Source organism: Phoca vitulina, unplaced genomic scaffold, assembly GCF_004348235.1.
Source record: "Phoca vitulina isolate PV1807 unplaced genomic scaffold, GSC_HSeal_1.0 scaffold15, whole genome shotgun sequence".
NCBI lineage: Eukaryota > Metazoa > Chordata > Mammalia > Carnivora > Phocidae > Phoca > Phoca vitulina.
In genome coordinates, this window is record NW_022589718.1 from 4,954,892 (window position 1) to 4,974,125 (window position 19,234).

The 19,234-nt window shown below is 38.3% G+C and overlaps 1 protein-coding gene across 1 annotated transcript in view; it reads right to left on the reverse strand.

Moving 5' to 3' along the window:
• Positions 1–3,460: 3,460 nt before the first annotated feature.
• LOC116637752 (A disintegrin and metallopeptidase domain 3-like) overlaps positions 3,461–19,234 on the reverse strand; it is a 145,093-nt gene continuing 129,319 nt past the window's right edge. Inside the window, 2 exon segments of the mRNA XM_032413245.1 lie at positions 3,461–3,509; positions 5,704–5,866. Coding sequence (XP_032269136.1) covers positions 3,461–3,509; positions 5,704–5,866 — 212 coding nt within the window.

Sequence of the window (19,234 nt, forward strand, 5' to 3'; positions counted from 1 at the left end):
GTTTTCTTGGTTCAAAAGAGGCAAAGTTGTTTTCCCCATAAAGGATCACACCAGGCAGAAGAATCAATAGACACAAGCCTATATATTTCACTCTCAGGATTTATTTTTGTTTGTGAAATTGAAAGCTTTAAGCCATAACAAAAGGAGAGAATAGCAGTTTTTGTTTTTTTTTTCCATTCTTGAATCAGGTCAGTTAATGGTGAGTGTCTTAGTAATACTCTCTCCAACCTATGGCTTTTTGACATCATTTAGTCACTGTTGTAAAACAAATATAGAAAAAAGAAATGCTAAATCTTAGTTGTTAATAAAAGCTATCTAATTTTGCTATGCAACTACAGGTGTAACAAGTAATTAGTATATAGAACACTGCTTACGGTATCACAGTCTATGCCTGTATTCCATGAAATTCTTAAACCCAGCTTTCTTTTTCCTGAATTGTCTGTGACAGCCCCAGTAAAGGGAAATATTATAGAGTGGTATTCACATGCATTTCATTTACACAGTTTCAACAATTCATGTGGATAAAAGAAAATCACCAGCAAGGAAACAGAGGAAAAGAACAATAAAAATATGTGAAGAAATAAATAAAACTATTAATTTGTCTATTTTTATCTTCAGAGGAAGAGTACTTCCAGAAGTCCTCTGTGCATTTCCAACAGGTGTCCCACATACATACACATGTTCAAAACCAAACTCATTCTTCAGCCCCTCCACATCATCATTCCAACACAAACTGGTTCTGACCTGGCTACACAATATGTCATGAGTAAAAGGTGTCATCATCCATTGTGTCAGAAATGTTTCATTGTGTCAGAAATGTTTGTCTTTGTAGTTCTCCTGTATTCTAACCCAAAAACACCCATCCAGTCATCCCTTCAATTGAGTCTATCTCTGCTATATCACCCAAAACTTTCTTGTTCTTTTCCTCTTACCTGATCCTGCCTCCTCCTGCATTTCTGTGTATTCCGTAGTCTCATAACTATTTCACTGGTCTCTGGTTCTTACTGAGTCTGACTGACTTTTTTCCTACTTTATCCCAGTAAAATTTCAAAAAGCAAACCATTTCATGCTAAATCCTCCCTTTACCACTTCAAAAATACCTTAAATGAGAAATACTTTCTCACAGATGAGAAAACAAACTGCTTGTCAGGGCATACCAGACACTTGTCTTGGCTCACCATTACCTGTGTAGATTTTCTCTCACAATGTTCATAAATTTTAATGTAAATTTTAAAATGTATTAAGAGCACAAATTTGAAAACAAGTCTGCATTTACATGTAACCTTGATTATCTTACTGCTTTATCAGTAAACATTATTTAAGCATTTTTCCTTATACTTTATATTCAAACTGTCAATTCATTCTGTTGGGTCACCTTCAGAATTTATTCCTAAGACCATATTTACTATCCCTGGTTGGAGGTACCTTCCTTTCCCTCCTGGATTACTACAGTAGTTTCTCCACTAACTGGTTTCCCCACTTCTACTCTTGCCATTATACAGACTAAATCAACAAACCAGCCTTATTTTATTTATTTTTTAACAAACCAGCCTTTTAAAGTGGAAGTCATGTGCTTGAAACTTTAATTCTCCAGTGATTTCCCCCTTTCAGTGAGAATAAAACACAGATGCCCCCCAAGACTTCCTACAGCCTCCAGGAGTTTTACTGTCTGACCTACTCACTACCACAGCCCTCTTGCTAACTCTGCTCCAGCCAAACTGACATCGCTTTTATTCATCAAACATTCCTGACTTATTTTTTCATTGGATCATTCACGTGCTTGGAAAGCTCCTGCCCAGATACATGCATGGATACCTCTGACAGCTCTACCCCTGTGTCAGAAAGAGTTGATTTACAGCTGGAATGGAAAAACTCTATCTTTATCTCTGGGAGAGCCTGGATGCCTGGTTTCACCTTTTGCCCAGACGATGGCAGTGGGATTTGTAATGGGCTCTTTAAAATTTACAATAAGGAGCCTTGAGGCCTTGCGCATGAGGTGTCTCTGTGGTGCCCATGGCTTGCCTGCACTCTCTTTGCTGCACTGTACCCCTTACATTGAAATAAAAGCCTCCTGTGAGTTGACCCTGGGAAGTCAAGTACCTACTTTCAAACATCTAAACTGGGTAAATACTTGCACCTCCTCCAGCTCTTTGCTTACATATCCCTTGCTGAATAGGGCTCACTCATTCAATCATATTCAAAACCTCTCTCCAGCTCCTTCCTCACCACCAACTCTCCCATTTACCCCTACTGAGAAATAAGACCATTTTACGTGGAGGCAAGTAGTCATAAATGTTTTCTTTGGTGGCAGAGGGAAACAGAGATCCATTGACTTAACTCTCCATCAAAGTAGAGTATGGAGGAATGGCAAATTAGTCATTGGATGAACTCTTGATTTCACTTATGGTTGAATTTTTAATTTTTACATTTACTCCCAGTGATAGGTCTAATGTGTCAAATATTAGGATTTCTTTATGTATATGATTATAAATTTGAATATATAGGTACACAAATGCATATATGTACATATACAGAAAATTCATGGATATATTGAATATATACAAATGCCAACTTTATCCCATTTTATAGTAAAGAATTGTCTTTCTAACCTGGAGGGACAGTGCATTTATTATTTTGCCTTGCATCTAATAGATCCTCAATAAATGCAAATTCCATTTTCCATCACCAGGCATATATCAAGCTATAGGTCTCAAAATTATGAAGTTCTTAAGAGTTAAACCTTGGAATCTGGTTGTCTTAAATGAAATTCCAGCTCCAAAATTTACTAAAATTTTGTACACATAGATCATTATTTAAGTTTTTTATGTCTGTTTCCTCATTTCTAAAATAAGGATAACAATAACCATGGTACCTCAGTGAGGAAGAAATATAAATATTGTGAGTCAATCTGTGTAAATCTACCAAATTAAAAACTTAACTGTGGAAGCAGGATGCATGATGATTCATAAATATTTTAGGAACATATTTAGAACCTCTTTAAAGTCATTTCTTATCATGAAAATGTTGGTTAATAAATCTCTGGCTAATATTAGCTAACATTATATATTTGTAAATTAATGTAAAACAAAATTATCAAAAGCTTTGTTTCAGTCTTTGTCTTATCATATATGATATTGGTAAGTAGGAATCAAGATGATAGGGGCACCTGGGTGGCTCAGTCAGTTAAGCATCTGCCTTCGGCTCAGGTTATGATCCCAGGGTCCTGGGATCGAGCCCCATGTCGGGCTCCCTGCTCATCGGGGAGCCTGCGTCTCCCTCTGCCCCTCCCCCTGCTTGTGCTCTCTCTCTCTCACAAATAAATAAAATCTTAAAAAAAAAAAAAAGGAATCAAGATGGTGGAATATGGAATAATAACTTTTTTACACTAAGGTATTCTTAAAATTTTTAAACTATTTTATGAATTATATCATTTTCACTAATCCAGTTCCTCAATTTACCTTTAACTTGATGACTGGTTGCTGTTACTACTGCTGTCTTCTGATACAGATCTGTAAAAAAGAATTGGCATTACTTGAGGGTTAGAAAACATTGTAATTTTATTTTTTCTGTGTTTTTTGAGTATAGTTGACACACAATGTTACATTAGTTTCAGGTGTACACTTAGTGATTTGGCAAGTTTATGCATTATGCTATATTCACAAGTGTAGCTACCGTCTGTCCGATTCTAACACTATTACAATGCCATTGACTGTATTCTCTATGCTGTGCCTTTTATTGCCTTGTCTTATTCATTCCACCACTAGAAGCTTACATCTTCCTCTCCCTTTCATCCATTTTACCCAACCCTCCACCTCACTCCTCTCTGACAACCAGCAATTTATTCTCTGTATTTATAGATCTGATTCTGCTTTCTGTTTGTTTATTCATTATTTTTTCCATTCGTAAGTGGAGTCATATGGTATTCATCTTTCTCAGTCTTATTTCATTTAGCATAATACTCTCCAGGTACTTTTTTAATTTTTTCAAAAACCTCCATACTGTTTTCCACAATAGCTGCACCAATTTACATTCCCACCAACAGAGTACAAGATTTTTGTTTTGTTTTGTTTTCCTCCACATCCTCGCCAACACTTGTTATTTCTTGTTTTTTGGATTCTAGCCATTATGACAGGTGTAAGGTCATATCTCATTGTGGTTTTGAGTTGCATTTCTCTAACGATTAGTGATGTTAAGCATCTTTTCATGTGTCTGTTTGCTATTTATATATCTTCTTTGGAAAAATGTCTATTCAGGTCTTTTGCCCATATTTAAATCAGATTATTTGTGGGGTTTTTTTGATGTTGAACTATATGAGTTCTTTATATACTTTAGATATTAACACCTTATCTAATATATCATTTGCAAATCCTTCTCACACTCTTTATGTTCCTCATAAGTCCACTTTCTTGAGAGTTTTTTTTGATGGAAGTTTTACATCATTATGTTATCTTTATTTGCACAAGTGAGAAACAGAGACATTTCTCCTGTAGCATATAAAATGAGACCCATTTATTTAACCTTACTTCCGTATTCTCTTTTCCCTAAATATCTACTGACTTAGCAAAATGTTGACTTGTATGGTGATATGGTAAAAAAAAAAAAAGCTGTATGTAAGTGAAATTAGTTAGATAAAGAAAGACAACTACCATATGATCTCACTTATGTGTGCGATCTAAGTTTTTTTGAAGATTTTATTTATTCATTTGACAGAGAGAGGAGCACACAAGCAGGGGGAGCAGCAGGCAGAGGGAGAAGCAGGCTCTCTATCAAGCAGGGATCCCAATATGGGGCTCGATCCCAGGACCCTGGGATCATGACCTGAGCCAAGGCAGACCCTCAACCGAAAGACACACAGGCGCCTCTCTAAAATTTTTTTAAAACAAAAAATAAGCTCATAGATACAAAGAATAGGTTGATGGTTACCAGAAGTGGGGGTATGGGGTGAGTGAAATGAACAAAGGAGGTCAAAGGTACAAACTTCCAGTTATAAAACAATTAAGTAATGAGTATATAATGTATAGATGGTGACTATAATTAATAATAAAGTATTACACATTTGAAATTGCTAAGACAATAGATCTTAAAACTCCTCATCACAAGAAAATAAAATTTTATAACTATGTATGGAGACAGATGTTAACTAGAGTTTTTGTGGTGCCCATTTCAAGTAGCTTAATTCTGATTTTAGAAACATATGAGCAATATTAATTAAGTGCAAAATGGGCATTGTCCTTGCAAAATGGGCAATGTCTGTATCCTTCCTTTACTATCATATATTTTTTTAACATTTTTTTTCACCTTCTACATAATCTATTCACAAAATTTGCTTCCTTATCTCTATTAATCTCCTTGGTAAAACTGAATGTCAATGCAAAAAAAAAAAAAAAAAATGAGGTTGCTTAGGTTATAGATAGAGACTACTAAAGCAATTGTAGCCAACATGGCTTCAATTTGAAAGGCACTGTGAATTTATTGAGTAGCTTCAGTTATTTCTGGACCTATAAGAACAAGAAAAATAACTTCTCCATGAAATCTGAAAAAAAACTGGTGTATACTAAGACTCCATACTTCTAAATATTAACCCAATTCATCCAAGATCCAAATTCAACACTTTTAAGTCCTACTTGCAATATTCTGAATTACATTTTAGTTCTTCCTCAATTAGATTTTAATATTAATTTTAAAAATAATAAATTTACTTACTCTCCACTCACTGTTCCCTCTCTGTTCCAAAATCTTATTTTATTCCATTTAAGAGCAATGATGGCAGTTAAAATAAGGACGGGTAGCAAAATGTAGAAACTGATCAAGAGGCCATTTTTTTGAGGAGCAGCATATCGTTTTCTAAGTAAGCTTTCACGTTTAGCTGAAAATATGAAGGTACATTTTAACTTTATCAAAAATGATAGTCAAAGCTTATTAGTAACTTGAAATATAAAAATTTGTGATTCAAATAATACAGTCATAGAATAAACTTATGTTTTAAAATGTTTTCAAAAAATAAATTTTTAAAAAAATGTAAAAAATTAAAAATGTTTTCCAATATTCTGTGACTATGCCCCAAAGAGCATTATATATTTGTCAACTCAATATATAATTAATATAAATTTATATTTAATCATTATATGTATATTTAATCTTTATGTGTTATATACTATTTTTCTATTATATTCCCTTTTATGAACTGCTACTTAAATTATATTAAACTGATATTATTCCTTAATAAATTTTTCATTTAAAAAATAGAGTAGGTATAAAAGAGGGACTCTAGGGAGGGAGGAAGATGACAGAGGAGTAGGGGACCCTAGTTTCATCTGGTCCCTGGGATTCAGCTAGTTAGCTATCAAATCATTCTGAACACCTGTGAAATCAACCAGAGATCTAAGAAAAGAATTGCTGCAATACTACAAATAGAAAAAGGGACCACTTTCTGCAAGGTAGGAGGTGCAGAAACTTGAACCCCAGGTGATATCTTGGGAGATAAACTGTCAGGGGAGGGAGCCTCCATCAGCTGGCTGCTGGAAAGTGATATAGCAGCAGAGTGCAAAATAGGAACTTTTAGAAGCCTGCACCAGTGAGGGACATCCTGCTTGAAAGGTGCACAGGTAGAAAAGTAGGGCACAATCCTAGGTGGGACAGTATGGTCTCAGGCTCCCTGGGTTCACAGAAAGAATGAGGGTGCCTGAGTGCTGCAGAGTTCCCTGCATCAAAGCTGGAAGGTGGCTGCAATCAGCAAGCCTAGGAGTGGGCTTTCACCTCATTGTTGACATAAACCTTGAACTGCAGCATGATCAGGCAACTGCCCTCCAAGCAGGGACCCAGCAAGTAGCAGAACCATGGTGAGACCCTCTCTGCACCACAGGAATCTGGAGGGTTTGGAGACTCAGGTGGCATGGATCCTTTAAGCAAAGAGATCCCAGAAGTAACATAGAATATAAGGAAACAGAAACAATATGTAGAAACAGTGACTTTACAGGTAATACAATGGCACTAAATTCATATCTTTCAACTTTACTCTGAATGTAAATGGGCTAAATGCTCCAATCAAAAGACACAGCGTATCAGATGGGATAAAAATACCAAGACCCATCAATATGTTTTCCCAAAGATACATCTAGACTGGAAGTGAGGGGTTGGAGAACCATTTATCATACTAATGAACATCAAAAGAAAGCTGGGTGGCAATCTTTATATCAGACAAATTAGATTTTAAACCAAAGACTGAAATAAGAGATGAAGAGGAACACTATATCCTACTTAAAGAGCTTATCCAACAAGCAGATCTAACAATTGTAAATATTTATACTCCTAACTTGGGAGCAACCAATTATATAAAGCAATTAATAACAAAAACTTAAAGAAACACATTGATAATAATAAAATAATAGTAAGGGACTTTAACACCCTACTCACAGCAAAGGACAGACCATCTAAGCAGAGATTAACAAGGAAACAAGGGCATTGAATGACATAATGGACCAGATTGACTTCACATATATATTCAGAGCATTCCATCCTAAAGCTACAGAATACACATTCTACTCGAGTGCACATGGAACTTTCTCCAGAATAGATCTCAAACTGCGACACAAATTAGGTCTCAACTGATACCAAAAGATAAGGATTATTCCAAGAATATTTTCAGAGCACAATTCTTTGAAACTTGAACTGAAACACAAGAGGAATTTTGGAATGAAATCAAATACATGGAGGCTAAAGAGCATCAAACTAAAGAATGAATGAGGGGGGAGGAGCAAGATGGTGGAGGAGTAGGAGACCTAAATTTCATCTGGTCACAGAATTTAACTAGATAAGGATCAAACCATTCTGAACACCTATGAACTCAACAGGAGATCGAAGAAAATAATAGCAGCAACTCTCTGAACAGGAAAGCGACCACTTTCTGGAAGGTAGGATGTGCGGAGAAGTGATCCGAGGCGATATTCGGGAAGATAGATGGCAAGGGAGGGAGCCTCCTTCAACTGCTACTGGCAAGTGATGGAGCAGCAGAGCACAAAATCAGAAATTTTAGAAGTCTGCACCACTGAGGGACGTCACTCCAGTGCCTAAGTGGGGGATGAAACCCTCACTGGGACAGTGTGTTCTCAGGACCCTTGGGGGTCACAGAAAGACTGGGGGTGCCTGAGTGTGGCAGAGCTCCCAGGTATGGGAGCGGGGAAGTGGGTTGCAAAGATGGAGCCGGGGAGTGGGCTCTCAGCTCGGAGTTGCCATAAACCGTGATCTGTGGCGCAGTCAGGCCATTGCTCCTCCAGCAGGGACCCAAGAAGTGGCAGATCTGGGGAAACTCCACTTCCTCCCCCGGGAGGAGAGGCACATGAGTGCACCGCAGGGATCTGCTGGGTTTGGAGACTCCACACGGGGTCGGGTGCCAGAGATAGAAATGCTCAGTCACAGGCCGGGTGAGCACGGAGTGCGGCCAGAAACCAGGAAGACAGGAGTGATTGACTGCTTTTCTCTGGGGGCACACTGAGGAGTGTGGCCCCAAGTTCTCCGCTACTCTGGGGCGGAGATTGGGAGTCCTCCATTTCACTCTCATCCTCCAAAGCTCTATGGAAAGCTTACAGGGAACAAAAGCTCCTGAGAGCAAACCTGAGCAGATTACTTACCCCGGCAAAGGCCGGGCAATTCTGCCTCCAGCAGACATTTGGGAACCACGGCAACAGGTCCCTCCCCCAGAAGATCAGCAAGAACAGCCAGCCAAGACCAAGTTTACCAATCAATGAGAATGGTAGAATTCCAGCCCTAGGGGAATAATGCACATAGAATACATGCCTTTTTTCCCATGATTCTTTAGTCTTTTAAAGTTAATTTTTTTTAACTTTCTTTTTCTATTTTTTTTTGAATTTTTCTTTTTCCTTTTTTCAACCAACATCTTATCAATCCCTTTTTTAAAAAATCTTTTTTATTTTTCATTTTAGAGTCATATTCTGTCCCTTCAGAGTAGTTACCTTTATTTTTGGTATATATATATAAGTTGATCTCTCTTTAAAATTTTGGAATACACTTTTTTCTAAGAGACCAAAATATACACTAAATCTCTAGTGTATGGCTTTGTTCCAGTCTCCTGACTGATCACATTCTCTCCCTTTTTTTAAAAATCCAACTTCTTATCTTATTAATTCCCCTTATAAAATCTTTTATACTTTTCATCTTTACAGTCATATTCCATCCCTTAATCGTATATACCCTTATATTTGTACATATATAATTTTTTCTTTCTTTAAAATTTTGGGAGGCACTTTCTTCTAACAGACCAAAATACTCCCAAAATCTAGTGTGTGGCACTGATCTATGCACCAGCCTGATCATATCTGATCATATTCTGTTTTCTCTTTTCGTTTGTTTGTTTTTGTTCACTTGTTTTTATCTTTTCCATTTTCTTTTTTTTTTTCCTTTTTTCTTTCTTTCTCTTTCTTTTCCTCTGGTTTCAGGTCTCTTCTGATTTGTTTAGTGTATATTTTTCTGGGGTTGTTGTTACCCTGTTAGCATTTTGTTCACTCATTCATCTATTCTCCTCTGGACAAAATGACAAGATGGAAAAAATCACCTCAAAAAAAAAAAAACAAGAGGCAGTACAGACTGCCAGGGACCTAATCAATATGGACATTAGTTAGATGTTGGAACTAGAGTTAGGAACAATGAATTTAAAGGTACTAGCTGGGCTTGAAAAGAGTATGGAAGATATTAGAGAAACACTTTCTGGAGAAATAAAAGAACTAAAATCTAACCAAGTCAAAATCAAAAAGGCTATTAATGAGGTGCAATCAAAATGGAGGCTCTAACTGGTAGGATAAATGAGGCAGAAGAGAGAATCAGTGAGATAGAAGACCAAATGATGGAAAATAAAGAAGCTGAGAAAAAGAGAGATAAACAACTAATGGATCATGAGGGCAGAAATCGAGAGGTAAGTGATACTATAAGATGAAACAATATTAGAATAATAGGGATTCCAGAAGAAGAAGAAAGAGAGAGGGGGGCAGAAGGTATATTGGAGCAAATTATAGCAGAGAACTTCCCTAATTTGGGGAAGGAAACAGGCATCAAAATTCAGGATGCACAGAGAACACCCCTCAAAATCAATAAAAATAGGTCAAAACCCCAACATCTAATAGTAAAACTTACGAGTCTCAGAGACAAAGAGAAAATCCTGAAAGCAGCTTGGGAGAAGAAATCTGTAACCTACAATGGTAGAAACATTAGATTGGCAACAGACCTATCCACAGAGACCTGGAAGGCCAGAAAGGACTGGGGGGATATATTCAGAGAACTAAATGAGAAAAATATGCAGCCTAGAATACTATATCCAGCTAGGCTGTCTTTGAAAATAGAGGGAGAGATAAAAAGCTTCCAGGACAAACAAAAACTAAAGAAATTTGCAAACACGAAACCAGCCCTACAAGAAATATTGATAGGAGTCTTCTATGCAAAGAGAGACCCTAAAAGTAACATAGACCAGAAAAGAACACAGACAATATACAGTAACAGTCACTTTACAGGCAATAAAATGGCACTAAATTCCTATCTTTCAATAGTTACCCTGAAGGTAAATGAGCTAAATGCCCCAATCAAAAGACACAGAGTATCAGATTGGATAAAAAAACAAGACCCATCGATATGCTGTCTGCAAGAGACTCATTTTAGACCCAAAGACACCCCCAGATTGAAAGTGAGGGGGTGGAAAACCATTTACCATGCTAATGGACACCAAAAGAAAGCTGGGGTGGCAATCCTTAGAAAAATTAGATTTTAAACCAAAGACTGTAATAAGAGATGAGGAAGGACACTATATCCTACTTAAAGGGTCTATCCAACAAGAAGATCTAACAATTATAAATACATATGCCCCTAACATGGGAGCAGCCAATTATATAAGCCAATTAATAACAAAAGCAAAGAAACATTTTGACATCAATACAATAATAGTGGGGGACTTTAAGACCCCCCTCACTGAAATGGACAGATCATCTAAGAAAAAGATCAACAAGGAAATAAAGACTTTAAATGACACACTGGACCAAATGGACTTCACAGATATATTCAGAACAATCTATTGCAAAGCAAGAGAATAATCAAGTCTCAACCAGTACCAAAAGATTGGGATCATTCCCTGCCTATTTTCAGACCACAATGCATTGAAGCTAGAACTCAATCACAATAGGAAAGTCAGAAAGAACTCAAATACATGGAGGCTAAAGAGCATCCTACTAAAGAATGAATGGGTCAACCAGGAAATTAAAGAAGAATTAAAAAAATTCATGGACACAAATGAAAATGAAAACACAACTATTCAAAATCTTTGGGATGCAGCAAAGGCAGTCCTAAGAGGAAAGTATATAGCAACACAAGCCTTTCTCAAGAAACAAGAAAGGTCTCAAATACACAACCTAACCCTACACCTAAAGGAGCTTGAGAGAGAACAGCAAATAAAGCCTAAACCCAGCAGGAGAAGAGAAATAATAAAGATCAGAGCAGAAATCAATGAAATAGAAACTAAAAGAACAGTAGAACAGATCAACGAAACTAGGAGCTGGTTCTTTGAAAGAATTAACAAGATATATAAACCCCTGGCCAGACTTATCAAAAAGAAAAGAGAAAGGACCCAAATAATAAAATCATGAATGAAAGAGGAGAGATCACAACCACACCAAAGGAATACAAACAATTATAAGAACATATTATGAGCAACTATATGCCAGCAAATTAGATAATCTGGAAGGAATGGATACATTTCTAAAGATGTATCAACTACCAAAACTGAACCAGGAAGAAATAGAAAACTGGAACAGACCTATAACCACTAAGGAAATTGAAGCAGTAATCAAAAATCTCCCAAAAAACAAAACCCCAGGGCCAGATGGCTTCCTAGAGGAATTCTACCAAACATTTAAAGAAGAATCAATATCTATTCCCCTGAAACTGTTCCAAAAAATAAAATGTAAGGAAAACTTCCAAACTCCTTTCATGAGGCCACCATTACCTTTTTCCCAAAACTAGACAAAGACCCCATCAAAAAGGACAATTATAGACCAATAACCTTGATGAACATGGATGGAAAAATTCTCACCAAAATACTAGCCAATAGGATCCAATAGTACATTAAAAAAGTTATTCAACAGGACCAGTGGGATTTATCCCTGGGCTGCAAGGTTGGTTCAACATCCGCAAATCAATCAATGTGACACAATACATTAATCAAAGAGCAAGAACCTTATGATCCCCTCAATAGATGCAGAAAAAGCATTTGATGAAGTACAGCATCCTTTCTTGATCAAAACTCTTCAGAGTATAGGCATAGAGGATACATACCTCAATATCATAAAAGCCATCTATGAAAAACATACAGTGAATATCATTCTCAATGGGAAAAAACTCAGAGCTTTACCCCTAAGGTCAGGAACACGGCAGATATGTCCACTACCACCACTGCTATTCAACATAGTTTTTGAAGTCCTAGCCACAGCAATCAGACAACAAAAAGAAATATCTTTTAACAAAAATAAAAGTCATCTGAATCGGCAAAGAAGAAATCAAACTCTCACTCTTTGCAGATGATATTACACTTTATGTGGAAAACACAAATGACTCCACCCCAAAACTGCTAGAACTCATACAGGAATTCAGTCAAGTGGCAGGATAGAAAATCAATGCACAGAAATCAGTGGCATTCCTATTCACCAACAAGAAGACAGAAGAAAGAGAAATTAAGGAGTCGATCCCATTTACAATTGCACCCAAAACCATAAGATACCTAGGAATGAATCTAACCAAAGAGGCAAAGAATCTGTACTCAGAAAACTATAAAATACTCATGAAAGAAATTGAGGAAGATACAAAGAAATGGAAAAACGTTCCATGCTCATGGATTGGAAGAACAAATATTGTGAAGATGTCAATGCTACCTAGAGCAATCTACACATTCAATGCAATCCCCATCAAAATACCATCCACTTTCTTCAAAGAAATGGAACAAATAATCCTAAAATTTGTATGGAACCAGAAAAGACCCCGAATAGGCAGAGAAATGTTGAAAAAGAAAAGCAAAGCTGGCGGCATCACAATTCTGAACTTCAAGCTCTATTACAAAGTTGTCATCATCAAGACAGGATGGTACTGGCACAAAACAGACACACAGATAAATGGAATGGAACAGAGAGCCCAGAAATGAACCCTCAACTCTATGGTCAACTAACTTCAACAAAGCAGGAAAGAATGTCTAATGGAGAAAAGACAGTCTCTTCAACAAATGGTGTTGGGAAAATTGGACAGCCACATGCAGAAGAATGAAACTGGACCATTTTCTTACTCCACACACAAAAATAGACTCAAAATGGTTGAAAGACCTCAATGTGAGACAGGAGTCCATCAAAATCCTAAAGGAGAACACAGGCAGCAACCTCTTCGACCTCAGCCACAGCAATTTCTTCCTAGAAACATCACCAAAGGCAAGGGAAGCAAGGGCAAAAATGAACTATTGGGACTTCATCAAGATAAAAAGCTTTTGTACAGCAAAAGAAACAGTCAACAAAACCAAAAGACAACTGACAGAATGGGAGAAGATATTTGCAAATGACATCTCAGATAAAGGGCTAGTATCCAAAATCTATAAAGAACTTATGAAACTCAACACCCAAAGAACAAAGAATCCAATCAAGAAATGGGCAGAAGACATGAACAGAGATTTTTCCAAAGAAGACATCCAAATGGCCAACAGACACATGAAAAAAGTGCTCAACATTGCTCGGCATCAGGGAAATCCAAATCAAAACCTCAATGAGATACCACCTCACATCAGTCAGAATGGCTAAAATTAACAAGTCAGGAAATGACAGATGTTGACGGGGATGCGGAGAAAAGGGAACCCTCCTACACTGTTGGTGGGAATGTAAGCTGGTGCAGCCACTCTGGAAAACAATATGGAGGTTCCTCAAAAAGTTGAAAATAGAGCTACCATACAATCCAGCAATTGCACTACTGGTTATTTACCCCAAAGATACAAATGTAGGGATCTGAAGGGGTATATGCACCCCGATGTTTATAGCAGCAATGTCCACAATAGCCAAACTGTGGAAAGAGCCAAGATGTCCATCAACAGATGAATGGATAAAGAAGAGGTGGTATATATATACAATGGAATATTATGCAGCCATCAAAAGGAAGGAGATCTTGCCATTTGGAACGATGTGGCTGGAACTGGAGAGTATTATGCTGAGCGAAATAAGTCAAACAGAGAAAGACATGTATTATATGACCTCACTGATATGAGGAATTCTTAATCTCAGGAAACAAACTGAGGGTTGCTGGTGGTGGGTGGTGGGAGGGATGGGGTGACTGGGTGATAGACACTGGCAGGGTACGTGCTCTAGTAAGTGCTGTGAATTGTGCAAGACTGTTGAATCACAGATCTGTACCTCTGAAACAAATAATGCAATATATGTTAAGAAAAAAAATTAAAAAAGAAGAAGATAGCAGGAGGGGAAGAATGAAGTGGGGAAATCGGAGGGGGAGACAAACCATGAGAGACAATGGACTCTGAAAAACAAACTGAGGGTTCTAGAGTGGAGGGGGGTCAGAGGATGGGTTAGCCTGGTGATGGGTATTAAAGAGGGCACGTTCTGCATGGAGCACTGGGTGTTATGCACAAACCATGAATCATGGAACACTACATCTAAAACTAATGATGTAATGTATGGTGATTAACATAACAATAAAAAAATTTTAAAAAAGAATGATAATGAAAAAAAAAAAACAAGTCAAACTGTCTTCACAGATGACATGATACTTTATGTGGAAAATCCAAAAGAGTCTACCCCCAAATTACTAGAATTCATACAGCAATTCAGTAATGTGGCAGGATTCAAAATCAATGCACAGAAATCAGTTGCTTTCTTATACAATAATTATGCAACTGTAGAAAGAGAAATTAGAGAAATGATTCCATTTACAATAGCACCAAAAACCATAAGATACCTCGGAATAAACCTAACCAAAGAGGTAAAGGATCTATACTCTAGGAACTACAGAACACTCATGAAAGAAATTGTAGAAGACACAAAAAGACGGGAAAACATTCCATGCTCATGGATTGGAAGAATAAACATTGTTAAAATGTCTATGCTACCCAGAGCAATCTATACCTTCAGTGCCATCCCCATCAAAGTTACAATGACACTTTTCAAAGTGCTGGCACAAACAATCCCAAAATTTGTATGGAATCAGGAAAGACACCGAATCGCCAAGGAAATGTTGAAAAAGAAAAACAAAGCTGGGGACATCACGTTGCCCGATTTCAAGCTATATTACAAAGCAGTGATCACCAAGACAGCATGGTACTGGCACAAACACAGACATATAAACCAATGGAACAGAATAGAGAGCCCAGATATGGACCCTAAACTCTATGGTCAAAAAATCTTTGACAAAGCAGGAAAAAATATGCAATGGAAAAAAGACAGTCACCTCAATAAATGGCGCTGGGGAAATTGGACTGCTATCTAGAGAATGAAACTCAACAGTTCTCTAACACCATACACAAAGATAAACTCAAAATAGATGAAAGACCTCAATGTGAGACAGGAATCCATCAAAATCCTAGAGGAGAACATAGGCAGTAAGCTCTTTGACATCGGCCACAGTAACTTCTTTCAAGATACATCTCCAAAAGCTAGTGAAACAAAAGCAAAAATGAACTTTTGGGTCTCCATCAAGATAAAAAGCTTCTGCACAGCAAAGGAAACAGTCAACAAAACAAAGAGACAACCCACAGAATGGGAGAAGATATTTGCAAATGACACTACAAGCAAAGGCCTGATTTCCAAGATCTATAAAGAACTCTCAAACTCAACACCCAGAAAACAAATAATCAAGTCAAAAATGGGGCAGAAGACATACAAATGGCTAACAGACACATGAAAAAATGTTCATCATCATTAGCCATCAGGGAAATTCAAATCAAAACCACATTGAGATACCACCTTACACCAGTTAAAATGGCAAAAATTGGCAAGGCAAGAAACAACAAATGTTGGAGAGGTTGTGGAGAAAGGGGAACCCTCTTACACTGTTGGTGGGAATGCAAGTTGGTACAGCCACTTTGGAAAACAGTGGGGAGGTGCCTCAAAAAATTAAAAATAGAGGTACCCTATGACCCAGCAATTGCATTACTGGGTATTTACCCCAAAGACACAGATGTAGTGAAAAGAAGGGCCATATGCACCCAAATGTTCATAGCAACAATGTCCGCAATAGCCAAACCATGGAAAGAGTTTAGATGCCCTTTAACAGACGAATGGATAAAGAAGGTATGGTCCAAGGGGCGGAGCAAGATGGTGGAGGAGTAGGAGACCTGGATTTCGTCTCCTCTCAGGAATTCAGCTGGATACGGATCAAACCATTCTGAACACCTACAAACTCAACAGGAGATCGAAGAAAAGAATAGCAACAACTCTCTGAACAGAAAAGCGACCACTTTCTGGAAGGTAGGACGTGCGGAGAAGTGAATCCGAGGCGATATTCCGGAGGACAGACGGCGGGGGAGGGGCCTCCGTCGGCCGCTTCTGGCAAGTGATAGAGCAGCGGAGCACAAAATCGGAACTTTTAGAAGTCTGCTCCGCTGAGGGACGTCACTCTGGTGGCGAAGTGGGGGGTGGAACCCTCGCGGGACAGTGTGGTCTCAGGACCCTCGGGGTCACAGAAAGACCGGGGCTGCCTGAGTGCAGCAGAGCTCCCAGGTATCGGAGCAGGGAAGCCGGCTGCAGAGACGGAGCCCAGGCGCGGGCTCTCAGCTCGGGGTTGTCATAAACCGTGATCCGCAGCACAGTCGGGCCACTGCTCCTCCAGCAGGGACCCAACAAGCGGCAGATCCGGGGAGACTCACCTTCTTCCCCCAGGAGGAGAGGTGCGGGGGCACACCGCGGGGATCAGCTGGGTTTGGAGACTCCACCCGGGGTCGGGTGCCAGATAGAAAGGCGCGGTCACAGGCCGGGTGAGCGCGGAGTGTGGCCGGAGACCGGGGAGACGGGAGTGACTGACTGCTTTTCTCTGGGGGCTCGCTGAGGAGCGGGACCCCGAGTTCTCGGCTCCGCCGGGGCGGAGACTGGGAGGCCGCCATTTTCACTCTCCGCCTCCAAAGCTGTACGGAAAGCTTGCAGGGAACAAAAGCTCCGGAGAGCAAACCCGAGCAGATTACTTAGCCCAGACCCGGCAAGGGCGGGGCAATTCCGCCTCCGGCAAAGACATTTGCGAACCACGGCAACAGGCCCCTCCCCCAGAAGATCAGCGAGAACAGCCGGCCAAGACCAAGTTTACCGATCAATGAGAACGGAGGAACTCCAGCGCTAGGGGAATACGGCACATAGAATTCATGGCTTTTTTACCATGATCCTTTAGTCTTTCAAAGTTAATTATTTTTTTTAACTGTCTTTTTTTCTTTTTTCCTTTTTTCTTTTTTTTTGAATTTTTCTTTTTCCCTTTTTCAACCAACATCTTATCAATCCCTTTTTTAAAAAAAACATTTTTATTTTTCATTTTTAAAGTCATATTCTATCCCTTCATAGTAGTTACCCGTATTTTTGGCATATATATATAAGTTGTTCTCTCTTTAAAATCTTGAGATAGTTTCTTCTAACAGATCAAAATATACTCTAAATCTCTAGTGTATGGTTTTTTTTCTACTCCCCTGCCTGATCACATTCTCTCCCGTTTTTCTTTCTTTCTTTTTTTTTTTTTAATCCTCTTCTTTCTTTTTTCAAACAACTTATCAAATCCTTTTTTAAAATTTTTTATAATTTCCATCTTTACAGTCATATTCCATCCCTTCATCATATCAACCCTTATTTTTGTACATATATAAGTTTTTCTTTCTTTAAAATTTTGGGAGGGACTTTCTTTTAACAGACCAAAATACACCCAAAATCTAGTGTGTGGCACTGATCTATAATCCAGCCTGATCATATTTGATCACATTCTGTTTTTGTTTTGTTTTGTTTTGTTATGCTTTTGTTTATCTTTATCTTTTTCTTTTTTCTTCTTTCTTTCCTTTTCTTTTTTCTCTCTTTCCCTTTCTTTTCCCACTGCTTCAGGTTTTTTCTGATTTCTTTAGAGTATATTTTCTGGGGATGTTGTTACCCTGCTAGCATTTTGTTCTCTCATTAATCTATTCTCCTCTGCACAAAATGACAAGACAGAAAAAATCACCTCAACAAAAAGAACAAGAGGTAGTACCGACTGCCAGGGACCTACTCAATACGGACATTAGTACGATGTCAGATCTAGAGTTCAGAATCATCACTTTAAAGATACTAGCTGGGCTTGAAAAAAACATGGAAGTTATTAGAGAAACCCTTTCTGCAGAAGTAAAAGAACTAAAATCTAACCAAGTAGAAATCAAAAAGGCTATCAATGAGGTGCAAACAAATATGGGGGCACTAACTGCTAGGATAAATGAGGCAGAAGAAAGAATCAGTGAGATAGAAGACCAAATGATAGAAAATAAAGAAGCTGAGAAAAAGAGAGATAAACAACTACTGGATCACGAGGGCAGAATTCGAGAGATAAGCGATACCATAAGACGAAACAACATTAGAATAATTGGGATCCCAGAAGAAGAAGAAAGAGAGAGAGGGGCAGAAGGTATAATGGAGCAAATTATAGCAGAGAACTTCCCTAATTTGGGGAAGGAAACAGGCATCAAAATCCAGGAAGCACAGAGAACCCCTCTCAAAATCAATAAAAATAGGTCAACACCCCGACATCTAATAGTAAAACTTACAAGTCTCAGAGACAAAGAGAAAATCCTGAAAGCAGCTCGGGAGAAGAGATATGTAACCTACAATGGTAGAAACATTAGATTGGCAACAGACTTATCCACAGAGACCTGGCAGGCCAGAAAGGACTGGCAGGACATATTCAGAGCACTAAATGAGAAAAATATGCAGCCAAGAATACTATATCCAGCTAGGCTGTCATTGAAAATAGAAGGAGAGATAAAAAGCTTCCAGGACAAACAAAAACTAAAGGAATTTGCAAACACGAAACCAGCCCTACAACAAATATTGAAAGGGGTCCTCTAAGCAAAGAGAGAGCCTAAAAACAACATAGACCAGAAAGGAACACAAACAATATACACTAACAGTCACTTTACAGGCAATACAATGGCACTGAATTCCTATCTTTCAATAGTTACCCTGAATGTAAATGGGCTAAATGCCCCAATCAA